The sequence below is a fragment of the Acipenser ruthenus genome, chromosome 12 (assembly GCF_902713425.1).
Source record: "Acipenser ruthenus chromosome 12, fAciRut3.2 maternal haplotype, whole genome shotgun sequence".
In the NCBI taxonomy this organism is placed as follows: domain Eukaryota; kingdom Metazoa; phylum Chordata; class Actinopteri; order Acipenseriformes; family Acipenseridae; genus Acipenser; species Acipenser ruthenus.
Genome location: NC_081200.1, coordinates 37,530,766 through 37,558,459, shown reverse-complemented (window position 1 = coordinate 37,558,459; position 27,694 = coordinate 37,530,766). Strand labels below are relative to the sequence as shown.

The following is a 27,694-nucleotide window of genomic DNA, read 5'->3' as shown; positions in this document are numbered from 1 at the left end:
GACATGGATATTACAGTAGTTTGATTGTGTGTGATGTCATTGCCGTTAACCATTTATATATATATATATATATATATATATATATATATATATATATATATATATATATATAAAATAACATGTTTATAGATGCTAATACTGGATCCTCGAACCATAGTGTGACCCAACCATAAGACTGTGTATGAATCATTTTAAGGAAACCAAGCAGTATGAACTGGAAGTCTAAAAAGAGTGATGATTAAATAAAAACATCATTAAATGATGGAAACAGACAGACATGGAATGTGGAAGAGTCTGGTAATGGGGTGGACGAGACAGGCTCTCCTGAGGCCTAGTTAGACTAGAACGAGGGAGGAGAGCACACTAGCAATTGCCAAAACCAAGCTGGAGATTAACTGGGTAAGCCTCTTCATAAATTCACTTTATTGATGGCAAGCCCCTTTTTTCTTCATCGTTTGGCTTTGAAAAAAAGATTGTTGATATTCCAGCGTTATATATCAATTTTATAGATATGCATTTTTCTATTTTACAGGCAGACAGATTAATCTAACAGGCAGCATATTTTCATTAATTACTATGCAAAAAAATTACAGTAATGTGCAGATTGGAATCCTACAATTGGTGTACAGGAATATCTATACAGTGTTACCAAAACCCATATCCAACAGAAATAGGTCATGCAGGTGGACATGGCAATTTTATTGAGACCCTTTGACCCTTTTTTTACTTTTAAACAGTTATATGATGTACTTCTTTAAGGATGTCATTTGATTCTGTATTTTCTTAATACAGATGTCCCTTTAATTGGCCAAAATCTGCCACCTATAACATCCTACAGCTCAGGTCTTAGGGATTTCTGCAGTAGCCAACTCCACTTGATAGAAAGTCGGTCAGTTGTAACCGAAATCATTGCTTTATTCACACTCTTGGCTTGAGTTTTCAATCCACTCCTTCTCTCAGGCCTGTATACTCCTGCACTGCACCAATAGTGTGATTGAAATGGAACCCAATCTTTAACTTGAAGACCTGTCATTTATAGAATAGTGAAGGGGGAGAAACTATGTCCTGATGTTCTTCATCTCGGCTCCATGTGCTCTGTAGTTCTGAATCTCCTCTAATCTGTGAACCTTGGATCAAGCTTGCAGTGGTCAGGAGCATGGAGCATGGAATCCTTGGCCCAACACAGAAAAACGCTCACTTTTTATGAGCTCAACCCCCTGAAATTAGTTCTGCTTGAAACAAAAAAATCAATCCAGTGCGGTATGTTGCTCTAGCTTTATTTTTAGCTTTTTATTTTTAAATGGCATTGAAGGTCTTCCAAAAGACCACTGCCAAAACAGTTTTGCTTCCATAGGGAACAAAAAGAGTACAAAAATATTTATTTTAAAGCAAACACATTTGTGTATCCCTCTCTGTGCTGCAATGCAGATCGATACTGGTGTAGCTAGATGCAGTGAACCAATCATTATTGGTTTCCTGTATTTTTTCCAAAGTACAGTGAGTTACTTAGTCTACTTACTATGAGCTATCTGTCATCTCAACAAGTTATCAAGGATACAGACTAACCTGTTTCTGGGAAGATACATCAACTGTTTTGGTTGATCTACTTTCCAGACAGCAACTGCAGGTTCTTTTTGAGGCTTTTTTTTTTTTCAAGATTTTTGAGACTTGCAACTTACAATTTTTTTAATTTGCCCCAGGCTGCAAAATCCATTTTGACGCTTGAAGTGAAGTCAAAGATTTCACATCTGTCTTTTGCCATTCAGGTAATCATCTGGGATTATATGTCTACTGTTTGTAAGGAGTGTGTGTAAATTTAATCCGATTATAGGTTTGGTGCAAAACATCTGGTTGTGTTTAAATCTGAAGCAATGAAAGTGGAGGCTTTGGGTTTATTTAATTGGAGAATGTATGAGCCCTAGAAGAAGCTTTCTACACTTTGCTGCATTCAATTACATAACGTAATTTTAATTAAGTTTTGTTGCTGAAACCTTTGTAGCCTGTTAATGGAAAAAGAAAATGACAAACACTGGAGCAGACTTACCTTTGAAGACAGATAAACTACCACCTTAAGAGGGTTGATTATAACATGATCTGGGAGACCGAGCTCTGACCTTGAACTTCTAAACATTGTCTAGAATCTTATTTTTAATTAGTTTGTGTTCCCATTGAGCTTACTGAACGTGGCTTCATGATACATTATATAGGCTTTACAGGTACAAGAAAAAAACAGGACGATGTCACCCTAGTAACACGCTTAAAAATGACATCATAAAAAGTTCATTTTAATGTAACGTTGTGCAGGCCCTGAGAATTAAAAAGAATATAGTTTCAGGGCTGCTTCATTGAAATTTTGTTCCAGCTTTCCTTGCACCATTAATTCTTCAGCTAATTAATAATCTTTTGGTAGGAAAGATTTTAAAATAAACTTTAACATTAGTTATCTAGATTATCCCCCCACATGGAAAAATTAGGTAAAATTTCATCACATTTTTAACCCCTAACGTTTTCTCAACACGTTGGAGCATGAGATACATTCACATGACACCGGCCCTGGACCCAATTTCTTAATCATAGGGTTTCAGTTTCATCAACCACAAACAGAAGATAAGCCTCCCCAAATTCCGTTTGCTGGAATGACTTAAAAAGAGTTAAAGTGAATTGAATGAATTGCACTGTATTCCCATTCCATGTAACATAGATGACATAACTGCACAACAAGGGCCATTATCGATTTAAAGTATAATGATAAAGGAAGTGAAGGCACTCTCCTCAGAACTCTTTGCTTTTTTAGATTTTGATGTAGAAACCACATTTACAGACGTACAACTGCACTAAATCAGTTAAGTGCAGCTGTTTCTCAGGGTTTTCACAACAAAACACAATCAAACTAAAGGGCAAAGTATTCGGTCTGAAATCTTGTGTAGTGTTTTTAGTTATGTATTTATTTTTTTTGGTTTACCCCAATCTGAAAGTGCACTTTTAGCCCCAAAGAAGTTAAAGCAAAGCATGGCCGTAGGTGGTAAAGCATACATCAGGGAACATTTGAAACACATTGGGACCTCTGAAATCATTCTGATGCTATCGCTGATACTGGCTGAACATACAATGGCTTTTGTTTAAGAGTGAACATTTGCTTTTAATTTCATCTTAAACGGCCTCCTCAGTGATTATTCCAGATAAATGGCATATCAAATAGATGAAAACAGGCTGCTTGGATGCATTTTCCTGCTTTGGCCTTGTTGTTAGAGTTTCGCAGTGGTAAGCTGTAATTACACGCACTATTTACCTGCAGCACACAACAACTGAAAACTCTTACTGCAGTTGGGGTTTTCTATTTGTTTTGAAATGTATTATTTAACTTTTTAAACTCTACCTGGAATGTTTTAAGAGCAGACTACTAATTGTAGGAATTTGGTTTTACTGCACATGCATTTTTATTTAACCCAAATAAATGGATACCACTCTACTTGTTGTTCTACCATATTATTATTATTATTATTATTATTATTATTATTATTATTATTATTATTAAATATACATAACAATATTATGGTTAGTTTTAAGTTCTCTTAAACATTGCTTTTAATAATAATAATAATAATAATAATAATAATAATAATAATAATAATAATAATAATAATACTTAGAAGCCATGTTGAAGAGAACTTAAAACTAACCACAGTATTCTGTTTTTATGTCTAGGGGAAGCCTATTCCAGCTACTGTATCTGGGCTTTTAAAGCAATTGATTTCTTTCCTCTTTTTAGTTAAGAGACCTTAAACTGTACAGCATCCACAGACCCTTGAGAATATGGATCCTCTGGGTTCTTTAAACGTCCTTATTTTCAAAATACTTTGACTTATAATGCAGTGAGGATTTTAAATAAAAGTCCTGTTTGCTATGAAAGAATATATAATACTTAATACTGTAGTACTTTTTCTTTAAGTGGGTGGTTTTCCTCACTTTTTTCACAAGTGGAATAATGTTTCAAAACTAGCATTACACAGCTCAGGGTGTATTTAAGTGATTTCTACCTGCAGGTTTTCAATTCGTCCGGTGATAAAATATTCTCAGAACAGCAACACATTAAAAAGCATCTGCTGTATTGATGTTGTTGTTGTCCCTTCTGACACAGGTTTGTTTCTCTTGGCATTCCAAGGCCTTGTCTCAGTTCAAATCTGTGAGCTAATCCATCACCAGATTGTTCTATTATGCACTGTTGATTCAGTTAATGGAAATCAAACATTAATTAGTTCGCTCTGACACTTTCAGTAAATTTGACTAGCATGACTTCCTTTATTTTATGAGGAAGTGTGGGTGTCATTTCTGAAAGAAAAAAGAGTCAATGATCAGGCTTGTTTGTGCAAAGTCCTGTCTTGCATGTTGTGTATAGACTGTCCTCCTGCACTGTTATAGTACCAGCTATATTAGCTATTTATTGGTGAGAGGGGTTATAATTCCAGCAGGAAAATGAAACGCTGCTGGATTCAGTTTTATGTCGTGCACCAAACAGAACTCAAATGGGGCCCTTTGAAAGGGTTCAAAGAACCACACTGAACACTGTAATTGTATAATTCGATGTCTTGGAATAAAAAGCAAATCTAATACAAGAATATAGTTTCATCCTTTATCTGTGGAAAGCTTTGAGTGGTTCGATCTTTCCATTAGTCAGTGTAAGGGTGTTTTTTCTCTTTATCCTCCAGAGTAAATCGCTGCTAGTAAGGGAGAAAGACAGCGTTGACGTTGTTGCCGAAGTCATTTTGTGGGAACTTGACCAAGAATAGCATTTGTTGCAGTGAACCGTCGCTTAGCACTTCAGATAACTGTAGGTTCAGTTTGCATGCTTGCAAAGTTAGTCCAGTTTAGATTCTGATTAAAAGGCTCTCCGTCTTTTTAAATGGTTTAGAATGAACGTATATATTGCATGTTTAATATTCCAGATTAGGAAGTTTATAATGGACTGGATACAGAGAAGCCTCATATTTCCTACACTAGGGTGGTTGGGCGACTGTATTAGATACATAAGGGCAGAAGTAAATAGTCACATCTGGAAATGGAGGGGGCCTCTAAAAAGGTCTTGCAACCCATCAACTTGTATATGAGCTTCTCTTCTTCAAACAGAGCTGTACTGCAGAATGAAAATATTAGAATCGGGGGTCAGGTTTATTGGTTATCAAAATGCGGTTTGCGTAATATGATTAACTGGAGTCTCTGGTGGTTTAGCTGGTTCAGCCAATGGGTTGTCAGTGGTCTTTGAAGACGTTTCCACTCCAGCCAAGGCCAGTAGTGGTCAATGATGTATTGTAAAAATGAAGTTTGCTGAAAAATGAGTTGGGGTCCCTGGTAAAGTAACGTGTGCAATATATAAGAAGAAAGTCATTTGTCTTATTATTATTTTTCATCTTGTGTAAATATTGTTTTAGTTTTTACTTACGTCTTTTCAGCTTCTTTATTAAACACTCCACTTGAGCCTTTCTCGAAACAATTCAAAGTGATTGATATCAACAGAACGACTTATCAAAATATTTTGGAAGTTCACAAGCACTTCCCAATGTACAGCACCAGTGAAAGAGCTGCAATGAATGCAGGTCACTCAGTCAGCCTTATCAGGAGGACAGAGCACCACTGGGGTTTGGGAAATGCAACATTCGGTTTCAGAAACCAGTTTCTAAGTGGCTTGACCTATTTTGTTTGTCAAACAGGATAATTTGAATGATAGGAGGAAGTCTCAACTTTGCTTTTATGGTCAACAGATTTTCATGGAATTTAAGTTAGAATCAAGTTTGTTTCATAGTATTAGTATTATTTTCTGTATACAAAATAGCAATCTGTGTTATATTATTTTATTTAATCCGTACTCAGATATAAGGTTATGTCATTTCCAGTTTCTCATCAACAATACAAATCCATTGGTTTCTATCATTTGTTTATTGCATACTTACGAGTATGATGCATCTCTTTCTTGTAGCGGTGCCAGTAAATCTTTACATAATTTTTTTTTTTTTAAATGCACAAAGGGTGTTCCAAAACTGTGACCTACCTAAGCCTTATTTTGTCTCATGATCCTGTTCTACATTTAAAAAAAAATCATGGGTGGATGTTTACTACATTCTTTAGCCTTCTGCGCTGCACTTCAACAGAAAACAGTCTGTTTACCTCTTGTAGTGTTAGCTGCAGTCACACACGCATCCTCTTCCTTGGTGCATTCTGGCACTCTGTCAGCCACCCTTCTGCTATAGTACTATACAGCATCCGTAGGGGAGGTTGACTATGAATGCCATATGTAAGCTCTGTTTTAGCTCAGAGAAGCAAGGGGATTGACGTTTTATATACTGATAACAATTCTCCAAGCAAGCTAATATTTTCAACATGAGCTTAAATATGTAAATAATACATTTAACCATGTGGGCAGCTTAAACACTTCAAAGAGGTTTTTAGTCCTGTACGCAGTATAACCATTTTTAGCTCAGGGCTCTTCCCGATCCCTCCAGTGTGACCTCTTGAATCACCTGGTCCCTTTAACCACCCGTGTAACTAATGCACACTGTCATTAATCTGCACAGACCCTGCAGATTGGTGGTGTTGTACTGCTGTTGTTGCTTCTGTTCTAGACTGACGTCTTTGTCAAGTGGCTTGAGGTTAAGGGAGTCAAAACCATGAGCTGAAACTCAGCCCGGAGGTGCTTTTCAAGTCAGTTCTGTACTAATGTAGAGATGACACCGGGTGTCATTGGACTGTGCAATCTGGCCTTTCTTTAGCAACAGCCTCTTAGCAAGCAATATAGAACATGCAACCTACAGCACCTGCCTCAAACAGCCAATTTTAGAAGAATGACCAAATAGGTTTTCTAACTCTGTCCGTACACAAGTGGCTGACTAAATAATACACTGCTGATGTGAACTACCTTGGTTAGAGACAGCTGATATAGTCTTCTACCTCCATATTTCTCCTTATACATCAAGGAGGAGTGTATAAAGCAACTTGGTTAACCCTTTAAAGTCTGTCCAGAGCCATGCAAACATGTGTCTTTAACCCACAAGCTCATCTGCATGCACTGCTCTGCACCACATAATGATTCATGGTGGTCTGCATTAGCTACAGTGAAGGTGAAGGGAGACACACCAGGGGTATTCTCCTATAAGGAAGAGAGGTAATGACAGAGAGACACAAGCACATGCAGTAGCTCCGTCCCCTTTCGTAAAGCTGTTTCACATACAGCACACTTTTCTCAGTAGAAGGTTCATATTTAGCCGTCATGTTGGTTAACTCTAGCAGTGCCCCAGGATGATGTCATTGGCCTCTTTCCTGCTTGTAAAAGGCCGGGTCTGACTCAATACGCCACTTTTACTTGGCTCGGAGGCCTTTAGAATATAACCAATGGAGACGTAACCACAGCTGTAACTGCTCCAAAACCTTGGATTTGATCCAACAGCCACTCCTGATCTCATTACTTTATTAGCAGTAATATGGAAATCATCCTATTAGCCTGGGACAAGCCCAACGCAATAGAAACAATTTTATCAATTCTGCTCCAAGGAACATATGCCCACCGGATATCAATGGAATATGATGTGGGCAGTCTAGAAAAGGGCTTAAAATAATGCAGGAAACCTGGATGTAATCCAATTATATAGTTATTGCTTTAGATTTTGGATTTGTGACTATGTCATAATGGAGCTATTAACAATCCTAGTTAATTATTAACTGCTTGGTCATTTTAACATTTCCAAACAATGACATGTTTTAAAAAAAAACAACAAAAAAAAAAACAAAACAACTGCAATATCACATCACTTCAAAAATATTTCCAGAAACCCACACCGGGCCACAGAAAGTAAAACAAGACACCACCTTTAGTGATTATACCACTTTATTACGCATACAAAAGCATACAAAAGACCTATTTACAGCCGAGACCCTTTACAATAGCTTTAAAAACTGAAAATGTAAAAGCAAGGGGTGTTCAAGCTGGCTAAAGTTCTGTTACATGAGCTAGGTGCTTTGGGGGGGGAAAAAAAAGGGAATTTATATGCCCGTCTTGACTGAAATATTTATGCCTTAGCGTTCGGTTGGATATTGCGCTGTAATTGATCACACGCTCTTGTTTGATTGAACACCCCTGCTTCTGGCTATACAAAAGGCACATTAGCCACCTGACATCATTCACAAGTTCCAAGAAACTACTGCAGCAGTAAAAAAAAAACAAAAAAAAAAAAACAGTGAGGTAGATTTAGGCCTACTCTTAAAGAAAAAAAAAGTTGAGAAATAGAAAATGTACAATCTTAATTGAAATGAAAAAAAAGTTTGTTGAACTGGTGTAAGGTTGTGAAATCTGCAGCTGCCTTAGACCACATGTTTTTAAAGGGCCAGAGGTACTGTACTGTAGTGACCATTATTCTGGTGAGCCCACCACATTCGAAAGGGAAGCCACAAAACCACTGGAATGCCATCATAACCTTTTATAGACAATGTAAGTGATTACCAGCCTTCCCCCACAGCTTATTCTCTAGTTAGAAAGACAGGAAAAAAAGCATCATTCACTCTCCTCACACGAGGGCTCATATTCATAATGCAATAGCAGAGCAGTTAGTACACTGAAGTGTTCAGCACTGTCTGTCACACTAATGCTTTATGACAAAGCTTAAAATGCTTTATTGTGAAAAATTCAGGATCACACCATGATCATGGCTGAAAAACAGCTGCAGTGTTTCCTGGGATATATCCCTCCAAATGTGAGGATTGTGGGTAATATACATTCTGGGCGATATTCATTAAAAGACACAAATGTACAAGTCTAAGAAAAAAAAATATATAAATGATTTAACTTGTATGTCATTATATATATATATATATGTTTATTTTTGAATTTCACAGCCAGATTTTTTTTTTTATCTCCCCAAACCTTAAATTAATAATACAATTTGTAACAAAGAACAACAGACTAAGATAATAATACTTTTCTACATTCTCCCTGTATCTTTTATTGAATTTAGCCCACAAAATAAAGCACTTGACAAACAATACAAATCACGAGATTCCATTTGGTATTTGTGCTGAATACAATTTCTATGAATTAATGCCATTGATGGTTATTTTTTAAAGCACGCCTATTCACAAAAGCAAAACCATATTTACACAAGGAAGAAAAGAGGACTGGGACTTACAAAACAGTAGCAAAAATACAATTAGATGACGCGGGGATAAAAACTAAATTCACAGTAAATGAATTTTAAAAAGTGTATAGGTTGGCTCTATTTAAGTACATGTTTTTAAAACAAATATGACTTTATACAAACATATTGTCCACAAAAATAGTAAAAAATATAGCTGTGTTACTAAAATACTCTGTTGTCTTCTCTGAAGACATCTATAAATGTTTTACATACAACACATATTTAATAGCTTTTATGATAAACAACATTCTAACAAGGCATGAACTGCAGCAAGAAACATTGTTATAGAAGCACAAGTTTTTGAGTAAAAACAAGCAATTAGTTCACAGGTAACATTTTATACATGAACACATATTTTTTTCTATCCAAAATATATACACTACAGAATTCGAACAATCAAACCTCTGCATCGATAAACTTTACTTTCCCTCCTGCCCTATTTCGATTTTTTTTCCAATCAAATACATCCGATTGGTTTAGTGAAGGCACTTGATAAAAATGTGTTAAAGTATGATATGAGAGGTGCTGGTAGTGTAAATGGTGGCTGGACACGGTCAAGCCTGAGAAACACATTCATCCGAAGTGGCGTCTGGGAGGCGGTTTTAAATGTCATGTTTCTGGGTATCTGTATTTATATATTTACAATGATGTCAGGAATGACGGTGCCCTCCAGTGAATCATGTCACTGTAATCTTTTCAGCTTTCTAGAGTGACGCTAAGAATGTAGTGGGAGAATGTATTTACAGGTATACAGTGTGGAATATTACACGCATCCTAACCATACATTTTAATCAGGGGATTTCATCGCCATTCATATATATATATATATATTGGTGTATACCCCCAGATAAGCATATTTAATTAGCACTTATATATTTATCTATTTATTTATTCATTCATTCATTCATTCATTCATTTTCAATAGATCATCTTTATTCGTTTATAATACCCAATCCTGTAATTGTATTTATTATCATTTTCCATACAAATCAGTTACGTCTTCCGGAAAGGTCACTGCAATGGAATTCATTTGGAACACTTTGTATTCTACTGAGAAATATATATTTGTACTGTTTGTTTTTAACACTTTACTTATTTACAATATGCACACAAAAATAAAGAGTAAATAGCTTCAAATGACTTTAACTTTTTTTTTTTTTTTTTTTTTTTTTTTACTATTTATAATGTTGTCAGTGGTTCTGAGTTCGGTTTCTCGTGTATTTAGCAGTCTAACTGGCTTTCAGCTAAATTCAACCAACATTCTCTAGAACTCAGAACCACTCAGGTTAAGGAAAATTAAAACAATCATTAAAGTGTCATTTGAAGCCATTTACTTTGAAACATTCTCTAGTTTTTTTTTTTTTTTTTTTTAGTTTGGTTATAAAACCATATAGAAGTTGAAGAATACAAGAATGAAATCATGATTTTCCTTTTCTATGAACAAAAGCAGCATTTGAAAAAACAAAAAACAAACAAACCAACAAAACAAACCAAAAAAAAAAAAAAATGTCCTGTATTTCACATCAGGAACTCAACCCCTTTCAACAGCTCCCAGTGCAGGGTAATTAGTAGTTCTGTCACATGCTTCTAAACGTTTTGCTTTGTTTTTGCTTTCTGGAAAGCTCCATAGACTGTAACCAGTGAAGGGACATCAGGTGATTTTTTTTTTTTAAAGAAAAGCAACCAAAAGCAACTCGAAATAATTCCTTTCATCCTGGGAAAGCTAATATCAACAAACAGTCGCTGTGAACCCATGCCCTTTTTCCTGTGCTCCCAGGCTGCTCCATGCTCCCCTGGGTTAGGCCGTACTGTTGCTTGAACAGGGAGTGCTTTGTGTGCTCCCGATGCTGTGGGCTGCGCTGCTGTTTTCAGAGGCCGGGGGAGATGTGGGCACTTGTTGTCTTCTAGCTGTCTCACCTGGTGCAAGCAATAAGGCAGAACTATTAAAATATCAAAAACAGGAAAAGCCACAGCGTTTGCACATCTCTGAAATCTTGCAAATGCGTACATTTAAAAAAATATAGTTGTCACTGTATGATGTACGTGTGTGTGCATACAGACTTTGAAAAAGACACTTGTTGAAAAGTGTTACTATATGAATGAGTGTTTTTAAAGTTTGTGATGACCATATGGGATTGCTTATTAGCCTATAAAGATATAGCGGCAGCGTCCTCTTATCCAATTGGGAACATCTCTTTCAATAAACTTATAGGTGGAGTGAGTCTCCATAGCAACGAGTGCCATAGCAACGAGTGCTACCTGCCTATTCATTCACTGCCTGTTCATCTTGCAGAGCAGTTCTATTCAGCTATAAACTTCAGTACCCTGTACTTTAGCACTTTAAATATAATATATATGGAACCCCACGGCTTATATATTTGTCTACATTTTCTGTGGGTTTCTGCTCTTCCTGCAATTCACAAAAACTATTTTGATACATTTCCACTACTATAGAAAACTGTAGTCCTCAATTTGAATGGAATGTTTTCTGGCAATGGTGAAGTTTTGAGATTTTAAAGCGTGTGTTGTTCATATCTATTCTTCTTCTAAAAATGTGAAATTACTCTGCATCCGTCTGTTGTTTGTGCTGGTCCCTCCCTTCCTGTGCAGCTATAAGAGGACACTTCTGGATGTTGCCAGTTTGCAAACCAGTCGTTTATCAAGAGCTATAAAAAAGTGTTTTTTTTTTCCCCCCGTTGGACTTGAGGAACAGCGGCTTTTAGAATTCCCTTTTTCAGGCCCCTCCACTCTGCTAATCCCTGCCAAAAGTCTGCTAAAAACAGAACATGTGCTCACTCTCACTTCTTCAGCTAATCGTCTCCTTTTAGGTACAGATAACTTAAGTAAAATAAATAAATAAAAAATACAATAAAATAATAATAAATGTCTTTCAGTCTAGAAAGTTCTCAAACATGACGTTCATCTCTCCCAACCCTTTCACAAACTCGATTGAAGGGGCTTTTTTCCCCCACTTTAATTGCACCTCATATGGTGTATGGACTAGTCAAACTATGGGATGCTTGGTTTCCAAGACAACCTGTATACGTAACACTTTTTTTTCTTTGTCTCTCATAGGGGCTGCAAAGAGAACTTATTAAAAATGGGCTTATTATTCAATTCAATACAGGTACTTTTCTAAAAGATAAAATGACGGCAGCAGATCTTGTTTTGCTTTAAAAACAGGATATTTACCGAATTAAGTTTGTTCATTTTTTTAATGAATGCTTCCTACACATAATGTGACGGCAATCTCTGAAGTGCTGTGACATGACCTGCTTTGCTCGATTGTTTGCTGACTGCATCCTACCCTTTGCTTTAAAAGAAAAGTCTGTCGAACATTCCAATGATTTATCCAGGAAAAGGCCTGCAAGACCCCCATTCTGTTTACAGTGACATCCTGCACACTCTCAAAGTAATTTAAATAGCCTTTAAATAGACACCCACCACCCAACCTCATTAAAATCCTTTTCCTGGCCGCCAAGTTTACTGATACCCTAATATTAAAGTGAGATAAGCCCAAGCCTGGATGGGCTACATTTCTTTTACTGTATAATTAGTAAGACCTGAGGGCCGTCCTGGCAATTCATGATAGAAATTAAAGATTATGTCTAGACTTGTAAGTAAATAATAATTATTATTATTATTTGTTTATTTAGCAGACGCCTTTATCCAAGGCGACTTACAGAGGCTAGGGTGTGTGAACTATGCATCAGCTGCAGAGTCACTTACAATTACATCTCACCCGAAAGACGGAGCACAAGGAGATTAAGTGACTTGCTCAGGGTCACACAATGAGTCAGTGGCTGAGGTAGGATTTGAACCGGAGACCTCCTGGTTACAAGCCCTTTTCTTTAACCACTGGACCACACAGCCTTTCACATAAACATAATCTGCTCCAAACAGAAACAAATAACATGTTCAATTCGCTCTGCTCCCTCTATTATTATGCCTTCAGAAGATGGGGTTACTTTCAATAATGAGGCCAGTGTAAAAACGAAATTAGCCAGTGGGAAGACATCCAGCTATTGACAGTAAACAGGCTGTTACTCATTAGAGAGTAACTTGGAAATGTACTTTGTTATCTCCGCTAAGGGACAAACTGTCAGCAATATTCCTATTCAGGAAGTCTGCATGTTTTTTTGTTTTTTTTTGTCAGTTTCAAAACCTCAGCTTAATCTGATTCAGATATTGTGTGTAATCATCCCATACATCCCATCTGGATAGGTTCAGTTCAATTCTTATTCTAATGTAGCAAAAAAAAACAAAAAATACAATCATGATATAGTATGTGTTTCTTAAGGTAGGTCTGTGTAGCATCTCCTAACACGCCTGCTTATTTATTTGGATCATGTTCTCAAGACAGTTTATAAAGAATGTGTATAAAACATAAACATTCCAAGAGTGAGATACCACCTGCAAATGTATAAGCTTTAGAGATTTGGACTAACTTGGATAAAATATAATAATATAATAATAATACAAAAAGACACCTGACTAAGAGCCCAAGAGAAATAGAAGCAAGCGGGACATTTGGATTGGGAGAATTCTCTAAACCTTAAGGCTGCCTCCCTAAACGCAGCCTCTATCTATTTGAGACATTTAACACTGACAAACTCTTTGGATCAGCAGAGGAGGAAACTAGTCTGAATCACTTCTAGTGTGATCAGCAACAGGCCTGTGATAAGTGTCTTAGGCGAAATCCTATTCAGTAGCAAATACTGCACCTACCAAATATACATCACAGTATTTGCTAATCTTTCCACTAACAACTTACCCGATTCTCTTTATGGAGATGTTAGATTATTATTAGCAGAGTCTGTTGTTAGGACTCAAGTATCTGCAAGATTACCTGCAGCCATATTCTGTCAACGCCTGTTACTATTACTGCTTTAGCTAAACAGAAATGCTTTTCACTTCCTAGAAGGCAGCTTCTTGTTCCATTACAGAACTAGAGCACAGCCATCAGGAGCTGCCAGCTTAACGTCGTTCTCCAGCCACACTTCAGCCCTGCCTCACGTCCCTGCCATGTCTGATACCACCAAACTGACAGGGCTACAGGGCTGAAAGGTATCTCATACCACACAGTGTCTCATTCCTCTGGGCTGTTTTTAAAAGAAGACGGCTAGTGTGACCAAACAGTTTTTAAGTGAATGTTACACTGGTTCTGCCTGTCAGGTCATAACAAAAAATGCATTGGTTTGCTGTAACCTACCCTACCTATCATTTTAACCTGTACCCAATTCATTTTTTTCATGCACTCTATAGAGTTTATACTGTACATATTTTTTCTCTTGGTTTTATTAAAATCAAAGACATAAACCTGGATAAGGATGGCCTTATCTAGAGTAAAGAACCAATGTTTTAAAATATTTGGTGATATACATGGTTATTCTATATTCTAATCCATTTAATACATGGCCTCCTTTGTCTCATGTCTTTTTGGGTTTGACATTCCCTTTAAGAAAAATGACAACTGTAATAACACCTCAAAAGTAGTTTTAGCCACAATAATCGTATTACAGCTGCACTTCTCTCGGGAGATGAGTACGTACTGTACACCACTCTTCCCAAAAGTAATGGTGCACGAGTACATGTGCACTTATATGTTTTTGCACCTGTTTAAACGTTGTTTTTTAACCAGGGAATTGAAACATTTACATTTTTTATAAAAAAATTGAAAGTAGATGGACAGCCAGTAATAACATTAGTCTCTTGTGAGGGTGACTAATAGTGCTGCATTCATTTCAGCTCTCAGCTGTGCCAGAAGAATGTATAGCTGCCCTACAGCACTTATTAAACATGCATCAAAAAAACGACCTAGTACAAAAGCCACATATTACTCTAACGCTATGGATGGATACTGTTTTACTGAGCTTGGCAGATCACATACAAGTCACTCCTTGCTATTTTGAGACTGCCAATTTTCAAACCACACTCCTATAATATTAGCCTCATTGTTATGAAAATGTTTATTTATAACATTTCATTTTGATATTGTTTATTTGTGGCGGAGGCATTTATACAAGACAAACTTTTAGTATGCTCATTCAAATGTATTATCTAAACTATTATTTTCAATCGATTTGCTAGTATTGTTCATATGTTGTAATAAGCAACAAGTGCAATAATGAACTACTGTATGGAGCAATAGCAGCACAGGGACAGGGACAACGACAGGAGTCATTGGAAAAATGGAATAACAATTGTAATATTTTCCATTATGCTAATACAGGTGCCGATGTGGAACTGTATAGGAACCACTCTGGGAAATAGTTTTTCAATCCATTGAGTTTCCATTGCAGGTACTGTAATGCTATGGTCAGCCAATGGCTCTGCTAGGGTTTCTCCAGGGCAATACACTGGAAATATAACAGGAATCTCAATAGCATTTATTTAGATAATGTGTAGGTGTGTTTTTTTTTGTTTTTTTTTGTAATTGTTTAAAAATGTTATGGTCACCACAGAGAGCAGATATGCCATCAAAAAACACTACAGTCTACAGTAATTGAAAAAAACACATGTGGCATATCTGCGATTGATGTACTTTTCAATATTATATTCTGCTTGTTTTTTGTGTGGGATTGAAACAACACATCACACATTTGAGGCTCTCTCTTGCCATGCTGCTTAATGTGTTGTAGTAGACAACTTGTCAGACTATACTCTTTGGCTGGCATTTCCTTGCTCCAAACCTCCCGAATGTCTCCTCAGAATGAGCTGCCTGCTGGTCTACAACCACACTGCCCCAATGTAGCCATTCTTGTTTTTTTTAGTCATGCTTACAGTAGTGAATTTGTACCCATGCTTTCCAAGGTAAAAGACTAGTACAGTAACCTCTGTGACAACGAGCTCCTATCCTGGTTCTTTCTAATCTTTTTCAGCTCTCAGATCTTTCTGCTGCTGGGTCTTATTAGGACAGCCAGCTCAGTTGTATAGCCGAAGTGCTGTATTGCCTATCGGATCGGGGGTCACTCAGCAATGGGAATATTCATCCTATTCGGTAATCTGGGCAGACTGTGAAGCCACTGACCTCCCTTTGCTAACAGGGATCATAAGGCCAAGCAGTATTGGGTTTCAAGAAGAACTGTGACCCCAGGGTGTGCAGCTGCTTGCTTGTGTATCTCCTGTGAAGCCACAGGGTTGTTCCGTGAGACCTGCTGTAATGCTAGCTGGGTGGGCTGGAGACTTTCCCTTTAAATGGTATTATAATAGTCAACGTGTGCTCAGTGAAGACCCTATTTGGAGACAAATGAAAAACATCTCAAAGTAGAGGTAACTAGGTACTTGTTCAGCTTTTTTATTTACGTCAAAGCAGTCCCCCACCCCCCGGTATTAAAAAAAGTAAAAGCTCCCAGTCCACAAGGTGTTGCTTCTTACTTTGACTGCCTTTTTAAAACACACTGATGGCCATGCTGAAGTTTCTGCTATTACAGTATGTTTCTCAATAAGGATTAACAGAGCTGTCACTGATCAAGCGAATGATCTACCCAGTAAGAAACGTACCTGTGTTTACGTAAATGAACCACAGGGCCCCCGTCAGCAGAGCACCGATCACAAAAGCTGCAAACGCAATTCCCACGACAGTCGCCGTGTCCAAGCCATGCATAACATCTGCAACAAAAAGCAGGTGAACTGTTTTTAGTCTTTAGTCTTTGCTCAAGTCTGGAGCTCCATTCTCAGTTGGTAAAGCACTCTGGGATGCTCATACATACATAAAGGTACAATGTTATGAAAATGTGCACTGCGAAACACTGGTGTACATCTGCATGTTATGCGTGATCCATTTTGCAAGGGAGTACATTATATTAGTTAAAGTATCTAGATTCAAGACAAACACACTGGCTTCTTCTGGCAGTGAGTAACCACAGCTTGCTGCCCCAGATCAATGGTCTGCCAAGACAGCCAAGGCAGAGCACAGACTCAACAGACAAGACCTTAAAACCTGTGCCCCTTCCCATTAATAGCATCAGCTGGAAAAATAAGGAGCTTTTTAGTTAAATTAAGTTTATAGAGGCAGGTGGTCTTTACAAACAGCACAGATCAGAAGTGTATCCTGCACTACACCAGACTGGACATTCTCTTTTTGTTCTATGGCTTACTGATTGCCCTGTATACACACAGAGGCTCACAGCAGTGGTCCTTCTGTAGAATACTCACATGATGGCTGGGGACTTTTGTCAGCTTCTTTTATTGGGTCTTCTTTGATAATATCTGTAATATAAAAGAAAAGAAACAAAGAAAATTTGACTAATAAAGTGGACCGTATTCACTATTGTATTTTGCTTTTAAGTTTTGCTGGACTAAATTAATTTGTTTCCCAGGAATCTTTTCTAGTCTGTTAAAGAAGAAGATTTTCTTGAATATATATATATATATATATATATATATATATATATATATATATATATATATATTTTTTTTTTTTACTGTAAACTATGGAAATGGTCAGTTACAGCTTTGTGTACAGGGTATAGTACAGTATGTCTGAAGTTATACAGCAGTATAAAAATGTGCTGAATGGTCTTGTTCAGTTTTTCAACATATCCATTATCAAAGGACGATGCCTGATGGATGCTATCTTACTAATCCCAGTCACTTTGTGTGATAAAGCTTTTTAATTAACTATACACCTACAAAGAAGTAATCTTGGAGATAAATTAAAAATGGAAAACCATTAGCCTTAGCTTACTCTTTTATTTCACAATATAACCTTAGCAATATGTTTTGTGTTTGTTAACCTTTTACGTGCATCCTTCAGTTTATTTATTGCTGTACTTCAGTTGTAAAACATAAAACACAATCATGATGTGTTTCTATTTTTAATAAGACAGGGTCCATGTTACCATGGCCCTGTTACCAAGAACATGTGTTAAGAAATGTCCGTACCAAGTTTAATCATAATTCAAGATATCGCTAAAAATGTAAGCATGACATAAGGACAGACAGGCCATTGCGAAAGAAGCTTGTTCTCCGCAAGGGAGCAATACACTGAGTGAAAGCCATGAAGTAAAAAACAGTATTCTTTAAAGCTTTACAGTGTCTAGTTCCCTCAAAGAGTAGTATTTTTTATTGCAGGTCACAGTGCAACACTCTGGCTTGAGTATCAATGAGATTGGTCCTTTAGGTTTCTATTCCTCACACTTTCTGTACTTCTGGCGTCTATTAACCTGTAACTTGAGCTATTCTGTAATGGAACAAGACCACACAAATTCATTTCTCAGGGACCCTTAACCAAGTCAGCCAAATGAAACGATGTTTGATTGCCAGAGGAATGCACAATTGCGATGAAGTAGTGAGCACCCTTCCATCAGCAGAATATTTAAACGTAACCTCACGCAAGTTTGCTTTTTTTATGACAATGTTCAGTTATATCCTTTGTTTGTGTTCAGCAAAATTAGGTTAGTCAGAGAAATAAATGAACCAATTTTGACTTCCTTTCAGCTTACCATTTCTAGCAATAAATAAAGGTAACTTCCTCGCAGATTAATAAAACAAAATGCACAGCTATGACTTTTAAGCAATTATTTCTTTGTCCACCGGCTGCCCACAAATGGCCCTGGCTAAACCGGCTCAGGTCAGGTCCAGCCCAATGTTCTGGGGTTTTCACTGAAGTTCAAGCATAGATGTCTTTGATTTATTACCTTATTATAACCCTGGAGAACCCTGGAGATATAACCTATTATTGTAAATAATGGGATATTGATGCCAAAGTTAACACTGTACAGTATATCTGTACCTACACCACATGAGTAATCTCCAACTGCTTCCTTCAGCAGATCTCATTCTACAATCTGGAACACATGATCATTATTGTGCAAATGGGTGCAGATGTATGTTATTCAACATAACCACAACCACCTTCCAAAATTAGGTAAGACTAAGTGGTGTTAATTACATGGTAACTATACCAAAAATAATAAGTACACATACATGTTATGCCATGCTGCCTAAAATAAGAACTGTTGCTTTTGTTTAAGTAATTATCTTGTGATGAGTAAGCAATATATTGTGTTGTGTGTGTTTGTGTACTGTATACTTTTATATATATATATATATTTAACACTCATACACATTATTTCTCTGCTGACTGATTCCTGAATAGTCAGGAGCAAGGGAAAGGGTGCCTCAGAATAGTTAAGCAGAAACAACTGTTCTTGAATTGCCCCTAGCTGTATTCCATTGGTGCGCACCTCATTTAAAATGGTAACATGCACATGTGGCTGAGCTGAGGTTGAGGGATTTCTGGTCCCCATCCCTGTGCCTCTGCGTTCAGATCATTCAGAACATTGAAAACTAACACGCTCCAGATGGTAAATGATCCTGCACACATTATTCTTTACAACAATGAGAAATTAAGATTGTGTTATAATGTCACAAAACCCTTTTAATGACTTTGTCCGTGCGCTCAGACTTTTTCAGTGCTTTGCGTGTCAACACCCCACAAAGTGATGACTTTTTAAAAGTAAAAATATGTTCGAAATGTTGCATCAAGGCCAATTCTTTACAGTAATATTGACATTATCTTTATGGTCTCCCTGTCTAGTTAGGCACAACCTTTGTGCTGTGATACTGAAAAAGCAATGCTATGGCAAGAGTCTGTCCATACACTATTTATAAGTCAAATTTTGAATCAGTCCAGAAAGCAATGAGAGAGCAGCTCACAGTTGTTGCATACCGTAATATCTTTTTTTCCATCATATTATAGCATATAAGAAGTGCAAGAGGTGTGCGCTATACAGCATAAGCAATTCAAGGCAGCTCTGTCATGAGGGTGCATGTTATTTAACGCCCCCCCAAAAAAAACTCCATGTGAAAAGCAGCCTACCAGTTGTCCTGCCCTTATCGGACACAACCACCAGTGGCTTGGTGGTGGTCTTTCTGTGCTTAAACATCTGAATGATCATGTCCCCATTGACCGCGGTGCAGGCCTCATCCGGTGGGATGCACTGCAGGGTAAAGAAAACAAGCAGAGTGAGATCAGGGCTGCTACAGGAGGGAGCGTAATGGACAACATTTCCCAGAGCAGATTATTCGTATTAGTATTAGTATCAGCATTACCCATGTCTGCTTACTACAGATGACTTGAGGATTAAATCTGAAGCTTAAAAACACTTTGAAACCCGAACTACAGGACACAAAATAAATAGGACAGAACGTGCAAACATGATGGCCGCTATTTTGGACAATCTCCAAGCTAACTGAAATCAAAGCATTACCATGGGCCATATACTTCTTGTGTAAATATTACATGAAGACATCAATTAAGAAATGTTCCAGTGCTCCCGCTTTATAAGGCAGCCCTTTATACCACAGCACTCATTTGCCCATAATGCTATTGCACACATTTATAAAACTAAAATCACCACTAAAACTATATTCAATTATATTCTTGTAGTGGCAGAACTATGCATTTTTTATTTGAGCTTATACAGTTGGTTACAGTTTCAAAGAGATGCTGGATAGAAATGATTGAGATGTTTTCCCCCCAAGTATATTATAATAATTACCCATTTCTTGATCTGGGTTATTTTATGGAGATTTAAGTATCGGAGTAATTTGCAGGTTCCTTAAATGACTGCATTAAAATGAAGCCCACTTAAGACTTTGAGGGGAAAATTAAATTGCTACCATTAATCTTTCAGAATCTTAGCTCTTTCCATTGTGGGTAACGTGAGTAATAGTGCTGTATCCTTGCTCAGTTCATTAGGGCTGACTGTGTGTCGTTTGCATGCTGCAATTCAGAAATGTGTGTTTCGTGTGAACAGATCCTGGAAATGGGTATTTTGGAGGTTTATTGTTTTGTTGCATTTCAACAGATGAAATATGGTTTGTGGAAAACCTTTTAAGTTCTTTCATGTAGCTTTAATCAGAACAAACATTGACAAAACAAAACAATAATTAAGTTGAAACCTTAACCTATTTGAACAGGTCACAAATTGCTTTTCAAAATGTCCGTTAAGACCTAATCTATTTTTTATATGCAGCAAATGATATTACATGTTATATAACTGACCTTAAGCAACCCTTTGCTGTCCACTTCCTTCTTTGTGCACAAGGTCAGCTCGCAGTGGAGGAACAGCAGTGACGTGTTGTACTTGGGCTTGAACACAAAGCTGAACCTCTTCTTGCCCATTTGCTCGTGTGGTTCTGTGAAGTCCATCGTCTGCGGGTCGTAGAACACCACCGACTCGTCCTTCGGACAAATGTTCTCGATAATGATGTAGTCCGAGCGCTCGTTGGGGAGCGAGCTGGGTGAAATGAAGCAGGTTTGAATTGCAAAACCAAGTTCCTGGTCAGTCTTGGTTACAGAGACCTGTATAAAGACAAGATCACAGAAACAGGGTTGTAAGTGTGTGAAGTGGGCTACAAGACCCTCTCTGCTCCTACAAACCCAGCTCAAGATTAGAGTTTTGCACTGGAGTTTTGGAATGTCATTAAAATGATGAAAGGAATAATGTATACAGTGTAAGAATGTATGGTGCATGTGTTACTGCCTAGTCTCAGTTTATTTTTTAACCTCATATTGTCCCAGGTCCAGATTAACCCTAGTATTATATATACAGTTAATGAAAAACCTACAAGTATTACGGTTGACCGAATGGAAATCTATCCAGTTTAATTTAAGAATAAGCATGTTCAGCCAGTATTTCTTTACATCAGCAGGTTTTATTTTTATTTATTTATTTTTAGTTGGTGAAGAGCAAAAGACTTGCTTTTATAAGAGTAACAAGCTCAAAGAATATTGTCAAATACAGTCACAGTTCCAAAAATCACACAATTCTGTCGTAAGATTTTGGTCACTTCAACATTTTAACACGATCTTTCCGTCTCAAACCACAAGGCATTTCCTCGAGTTATTATCCCTACGATTTTCCTTTTCAGAAACCACAAGCTACACATCTGTCTGCTCAAGGCTACCTCACGCTGCCAAGATTTTAAAACATACCCTAGCCTGTCTACAGTCACAGTCCTCATTGCTCCTGGCTGCTATATTCCAAGCGTTTCTCTACCATCTCCCAGTGTGCTGTAAAAACACATCACACTTTTCCTTTTGATATCCTTTTCATCTGTGTACAGCAATGCATTGCCATGGATTTCAATGTATACATAATGGATCCTGTTCACCAAGCGTTTAGCAAAGTCTGCTCCCAGATTTGGAAAAAAGGAAGTACAAACTGGTAATAATCAAAACTTTTCCATAAAAAGGTGTTAATTCAATAATTGTTTCCTCCTGTAATGTTAAGTAAGCTAGTGAATCGGTCTGCAAGGGTTTCAGTGAGATCCTCCAAACTGTCATCTTTTTTATTGAGTATAAAAGTCATTTACATAACTGCCATCAATTTGTTTTATGAAATCCATCTAATTGAATGCAAATGAGCAAAAAGGGGGCTATCCTCATCACGATTCTGAAACTCAAATTCCAGTAAACCCACTTCATCAATTACAATCACATACTGTGTCACCCTGTTGGCCTTCCATTTGCACTATGAACCAAATATCTTTAGCATTCTTTTTATATATATATATATATATATATATATATATATATATAAATTGAGTTCCATTATCATAACTTTTACATGTTTTAGATTTCAATTTCGAAAGTCTAGGTTTCCTAGTCATGTTTTTCCTGATGATCAATGACAACACCTGTCTGTCCTAAACCAGAGCTACAGCAAGCCAACCATTTCATAAGGGGTTCCCCATCGTTACAGCTTGAACTTGCATACAGATGCTGCATGTTACAAAAAGCCTGTCTGGGAACCCCACCAGCATATCCAAACAACGCATTACCACAGTGAAACAGGGGCTGAATCTATGAGGATGAAAGGTTACTTCATCATCTTGGAAACAAAAGCCAGACCAAACAACGAATGACCCCGGCCAAGCCTTGAGGATCTTAACAAGCCAGCGAAAGCAACCATGATCCAGACTAAATGTTTTGATCATAAGTAAGGCAGTGTTTATATTATTTAGAAATGCAGGACATTACGTACATATGTATATGGAATATGCAAACTCTGAGCAGAAGGAACAGATCTGAAGATGTATTGGAAAAATAACAGTAGTCTACCAAAGGTACAGATCTCAAATACAATGGTTACATAAAGGAAAACCAAAACCAGAAAGAGAAAAATAATAACGGACAGGGCTGCTTTGTGTTTTTACAAGTGGCACGTGGGGGTACTAACATGCAGGGAATTGCGCAGCATGTTACCTCTACAAAGACTTGTCTGTTCTCTACGGCCATGTAGAGAGCCTGGACTGGAGAAAGGAAGAGAGCTGTGTTGTAGAATTCCATACTGAAGGTCACATTGTTGTTGGCCACGCCAGGTCTGAATGGTGGGCCTTCTGGAATTGTTGGCTTTCCGTACGTACAGTTGAACTGAAAGATAAGGAAGGAGAGCTAACTGATTAGTAAAGAGAATGACACACTCCAGACTTGGGAAATGTGCAATTCTCCAGCAAACCAGCGCTTAGCTTTCCTTATGTTCGTTAAAGATTTCATTATAATTAAAAATTGGTGCCAACAAAAATCGCAATCCTTACAAAATAATCACAAAGAAGAAAGCATTGGCCAAAACAACAACATGTTTCTGCTACATACCAGTAGATGGGTTATTTTTTTGGTTTAAAATGTTTTAGATCTTTCTTAAATGTATTCTAGAATAAAAAAAAAAAATACAAAAAATGAATGTCCTCCTTCCAAGTTGAATGTGAACCTGAAGCTTATACCAGCCAGGGATCCAAGGTTATAGCTACCCTGAACCTCAGAAACTGTCTGCTGCTGCCTTTCCCCACTGTACAAAGCCTTGGTGTACTCCTCAGTGGTCAAATCTTCCTTCTAACATCTCCAAAGTCCATCCCTACCTTTCCCTCCCAGATGCGGAGATACTTTTTCATGCATTTGTCTCCTCTCGACTCGACTACTGCAACTCTCTATATGGTGATCTCCCGGCACGCACCATAAACCGACTGCAGCTAGTTCAGAATGCTGTTGCCAGAATCCTTACCAGATGTAAAAAACGTGACCACATCACCCCCCGTCTTGCCCAGCTGCACTGGCTACCTGTAAAGTTCAGGATTATTTTCAAAACTCTCCTGCTCACCTACAATGCCCTTCATCACACAGGTCCCGAGTAACTCCTCAACCTGCTGACCTGCTATGTCCCTGCCCGCAAGCTGAGGTCCTCTGACTCTGGACTGCTTGTTATCCTCAAGCATAAGTGCACCACACTTGGAGAACGCTCGTTTAGCTTCATGGCTCTGACTCTTTGGAACTCTCTCCCAGCTTTGGTGTGTGATGCTTCCACTGTCGCGCGCTTTAAATCAACTCTCAAGACCCATCTGTTCTCTCTTGCTTGTCATGCTCTTTAAGCCTGATATCTGCTATTAGCTGCTACTATTTCATGTATTATGTTACTAACATGTATTATGCACTTTCCACTGTATTTAATATATTATGCATTTTTTTGTATTTTTACTGTATAGCATGTATTATGCATTTCTCTGTATTTAAAGTATTATGGATTTTCTGTTGTTACTGCATCTTGTAAAGCGCTTTGTGACGGTGGTCCACTATGAAAGGCGCTATATAAAATAAAGATTGATTGACTGATTGCTTGATAGGCACTACTAAATAACATCTACCCTGAGTCATCTGAATGAAATCGGGGACAACAGCAATGTGCAGTAAATGTGTGCTTAATTTCCAGGAAGCCTAACCCCCTCAAGGCAAGCTTTAAGAATGTATGGTACATGTGTTACTGCCTATTCTCAGTAGTCACACTGTACTTCTACATTCCTTGCACACTCAGGGAAGTAATGAGGTACTGCAGTGTACGGTAAGGGAAATAAAACACTGTGTGGATATAAAAAGTAACATACATATCACTTAGCAAAGATATATTTAACACATCCAATGTGTCAATGAATATATTCATGTAAATAACCTATTGAGTGTGTCCCAGCTGAAAGCCCTTTTCTGCACATGGGCGGGATCATGGAAGTGAAGAGATAAGGACCTACCAAGATGGTTTTGAGTCCGTTTCTCACTGAGTCAGGAAGAGCGTCGACATTTTCCTCAGCGTCCACCGAGTATCCGTTATCTTCAGACTCCTCCATGTCCTCAAAATCACTCAGCAAACCACTTCCCTCTCCAGGGTAGGACTGGTTTATCATGATCTACCCATCAACAAAAACAACAACACAAGGGTAACCACAACAAAGAGAACTTCCCACAGTACAGTATTTCACAATAGCTGAGCACACACTGTCCTTAAATTCATTACAGAAGGCATTGCATCCTTTGAAATTGATTTTGATTTGTTTCCATATATTTATATACACATACACATACTCACACACACTGCTGTGCAAAAGTCTTAGAGATTTTGCACATTTTAAGGGGGGGGTTACACTACCATAGAATCAACCCGGGCCATCTACAGAATGTCAACGCTTCTCGCGCCCCCCTTAGATTGCTTTGCCCCCCCCCCTTGTTGAGAACCACTGGGTAAATGTGATGGATTAGCTACTACAACACTTCATATTAGCTGTTCATGTATAGTTTACTTCGAGTTGAGTTTTTGAAGATTCTGATCAATGTGAATTAAAGATTGCTAAATGACAAGCTTGGTTTCTTCTCACCCAAACTAAGCTGTATTAATAACAGTCAAGGTTGTTATAATCGTGGAAAACACTAGTGGCTTTGAGTAAATTGTTGATGCTCATAACATCGATATATATTGTAACTCCTGAATGTGTCAAAGACTTTTGCACAGCAGTGTATATATATATGGTCAAACATTTTGCATCACCCTATAGAGTCATATGAATCCAACAGTGAATGTCATGTGTTGTAGATGACCATAGAGATATTCTTAGAACATTCTTTAAAATATAGGTGGGAAAAAGCACAAGGGAAAGTTTTGAGATTCAGACGCTGTAATGCTGTCTTACTCACCCAACACATTAAAAAAAAAACTAGAAAGCACAAAGACAACTGGACATAGATTTTTACTGAAGAGCCCTATTTATTTTAATTAGATATATTTGTTTTGTTTTACACTAACGTGTGTGTTTTTTTGTTTGTTTGTTTTCTGGAGTGTTATGGTTTTTCTTTTCATTTGTAACCTGTTAATAAAACCAATCAAAAAGAACACATTTAAAAAAAGAAACCTGCTTGCCAGACAGGCCTCCTAATAACATACTCCTGCTTTGTTATCATTTTTTTTTTGTTGTTGTTATATTGATAACTTTCAGGACAACCTATACCGCTGATATATTCAACACAGGCTTATAAAAGTTACAACCACCTTACACACCTTAAAACTATTCTCAACCATATGGGTTACTGTATAAACTCTGCCAACAATCCTGCAATTGCCTACAATCCTGCTAGTGTCAGTGGAACAGGGTACATACAGCTGCTCAATCCGAACATACTTGAACTTACAGAATTGATGTAAACCACACGTGAGCCACTAGGAAAGGGGAAAGGGGTGGTGTCACAGCCAGTCAAAGACGTCTCCAAGATGTAATGTGTAGTGTTTTCTGTTGCTTTGCATGAAGGATCCTGCAGAGTAAGGTCTGTGCCTCTGTATCCATTAGCCTGGAGCAAAACGTGTCAAAATAAAATCAGTTTCAATGGAGGCAATTTCTCTTTACAGCTAAAGGCCAGTTCTCAGTTTGCAGTACATAGCATTATACTTGATACTACAATAGTAGGGATGATGTCATATAAACCAAACATTCCCTTTAAAGGTCGTATTGTTCTGCTTTTGATTAAGTCAAAACAGTTGTGGCACTTTAATAAATACAATTGAAATGAATATCTTGAAAGGAAGATCGTTTCTAGACTGCACTGAATACAAACAGTACTTATATTAAAGGGGGCCCATACCTCCCTCTTTGTTTAAAACAGACAAAAAAATGATGGTTTCCTGTGTTGTTGACAGTCTCCTCTATGTAAGGGTACATCAGTGTGTGCTGTATAGTCTGCTTCTAAGTCTGCTCAATAGAGCCTCTTCTAACACAGTAAACCATGCATTGAAGAGGGACAATAATGGTTACCTATTATGTGGCCACCAGTAACCAGACTAACCAAAGTTGGCTTTCATTTTGTCTTAAAACTGTGTTGGTGCTCTTCTTTGCTTTCAAACACTGCACCCCTGCACATCTGTGCAGTAAACTGATTTTTAAAGATACTCCTGCTCATAACTAGAATTACTGATACCAGTCACAAACAGAAAGTTTATCTGAGAACTTGATATGGAGGGTATGATAGTACATTTGTCTATTTTTGTATTATTTTGTGACTTCTTATTGAGGACTCACTTTTGTTTGGTCCCTGCCCTCTGCTGTACTCTAACATTAAGCACCTCTCAGGACATAGTGACTGTTGCGTCATCATGTTCTAATGCCACCCAGTGCCAAAATATTTCACCGTCCCTTTTTGTTTTTGGCCTATTATGCATGTTTATTCCACTTGCCACAGGTGACATGGCTGGAAGACA

General features: G+C 37.6%; 1 protein-coding gene across 1 annotated transcript in view; it reads right to left on the bottom strand.

Annotated features, from left to right (window-relative positions):
• Nucleotides 1–10,323: 10,323 nt before the first annotated feature.
• The window catches only part of LOC117417070 (transforming growth factor beta receptor type 3-like), a 70,749-nt gene continuing 53,378 nt past the window's right edge, over nucleotides 10,324–27,694 (bottom strand). Inside the window, exons 10-17 of the mRNA XM_034028786.3 lie at nucleotides 26,635–26,790; nucleotides 25,206–25,361; nucleotides 23,395–23,562; nucleotides 21,190–21,489; nucleotides 20,002–20,122; nucleotides 17,334–17,387; nucleotides 16,680–16,787; nucleotides 10,324–11,093 (exon numbers count right to left, since the gene is read on the bottom strand). Coding sequence (XP_033884677.3) covers nucleotides 10,975–11,093; nucleotides 16,680–16,787; nucleotides 17,334–17,387; nucleotides 20,002–20,122; nucleotides 21,190–21,489; nucleotides 23,395–23,562; nucleotides 25,206–25,361; nucleotides 26,635–26,790 — 1,182 coding nt within the window. The 3' untranslated portion in view covers nucleotides 10,324–10,974. The remainder of the gene's footprint in view (nucleotides 11,094–16,679; nucleotides 16,788–17,333; nucleotides 17,388–20,001; nucleotides 20,123–21,189; nucleotides 21,490–23,394; nucleotides 23,563–25,205; nucleotides 25,362–26,634; nucleotides 26,791–27,694) is intronic.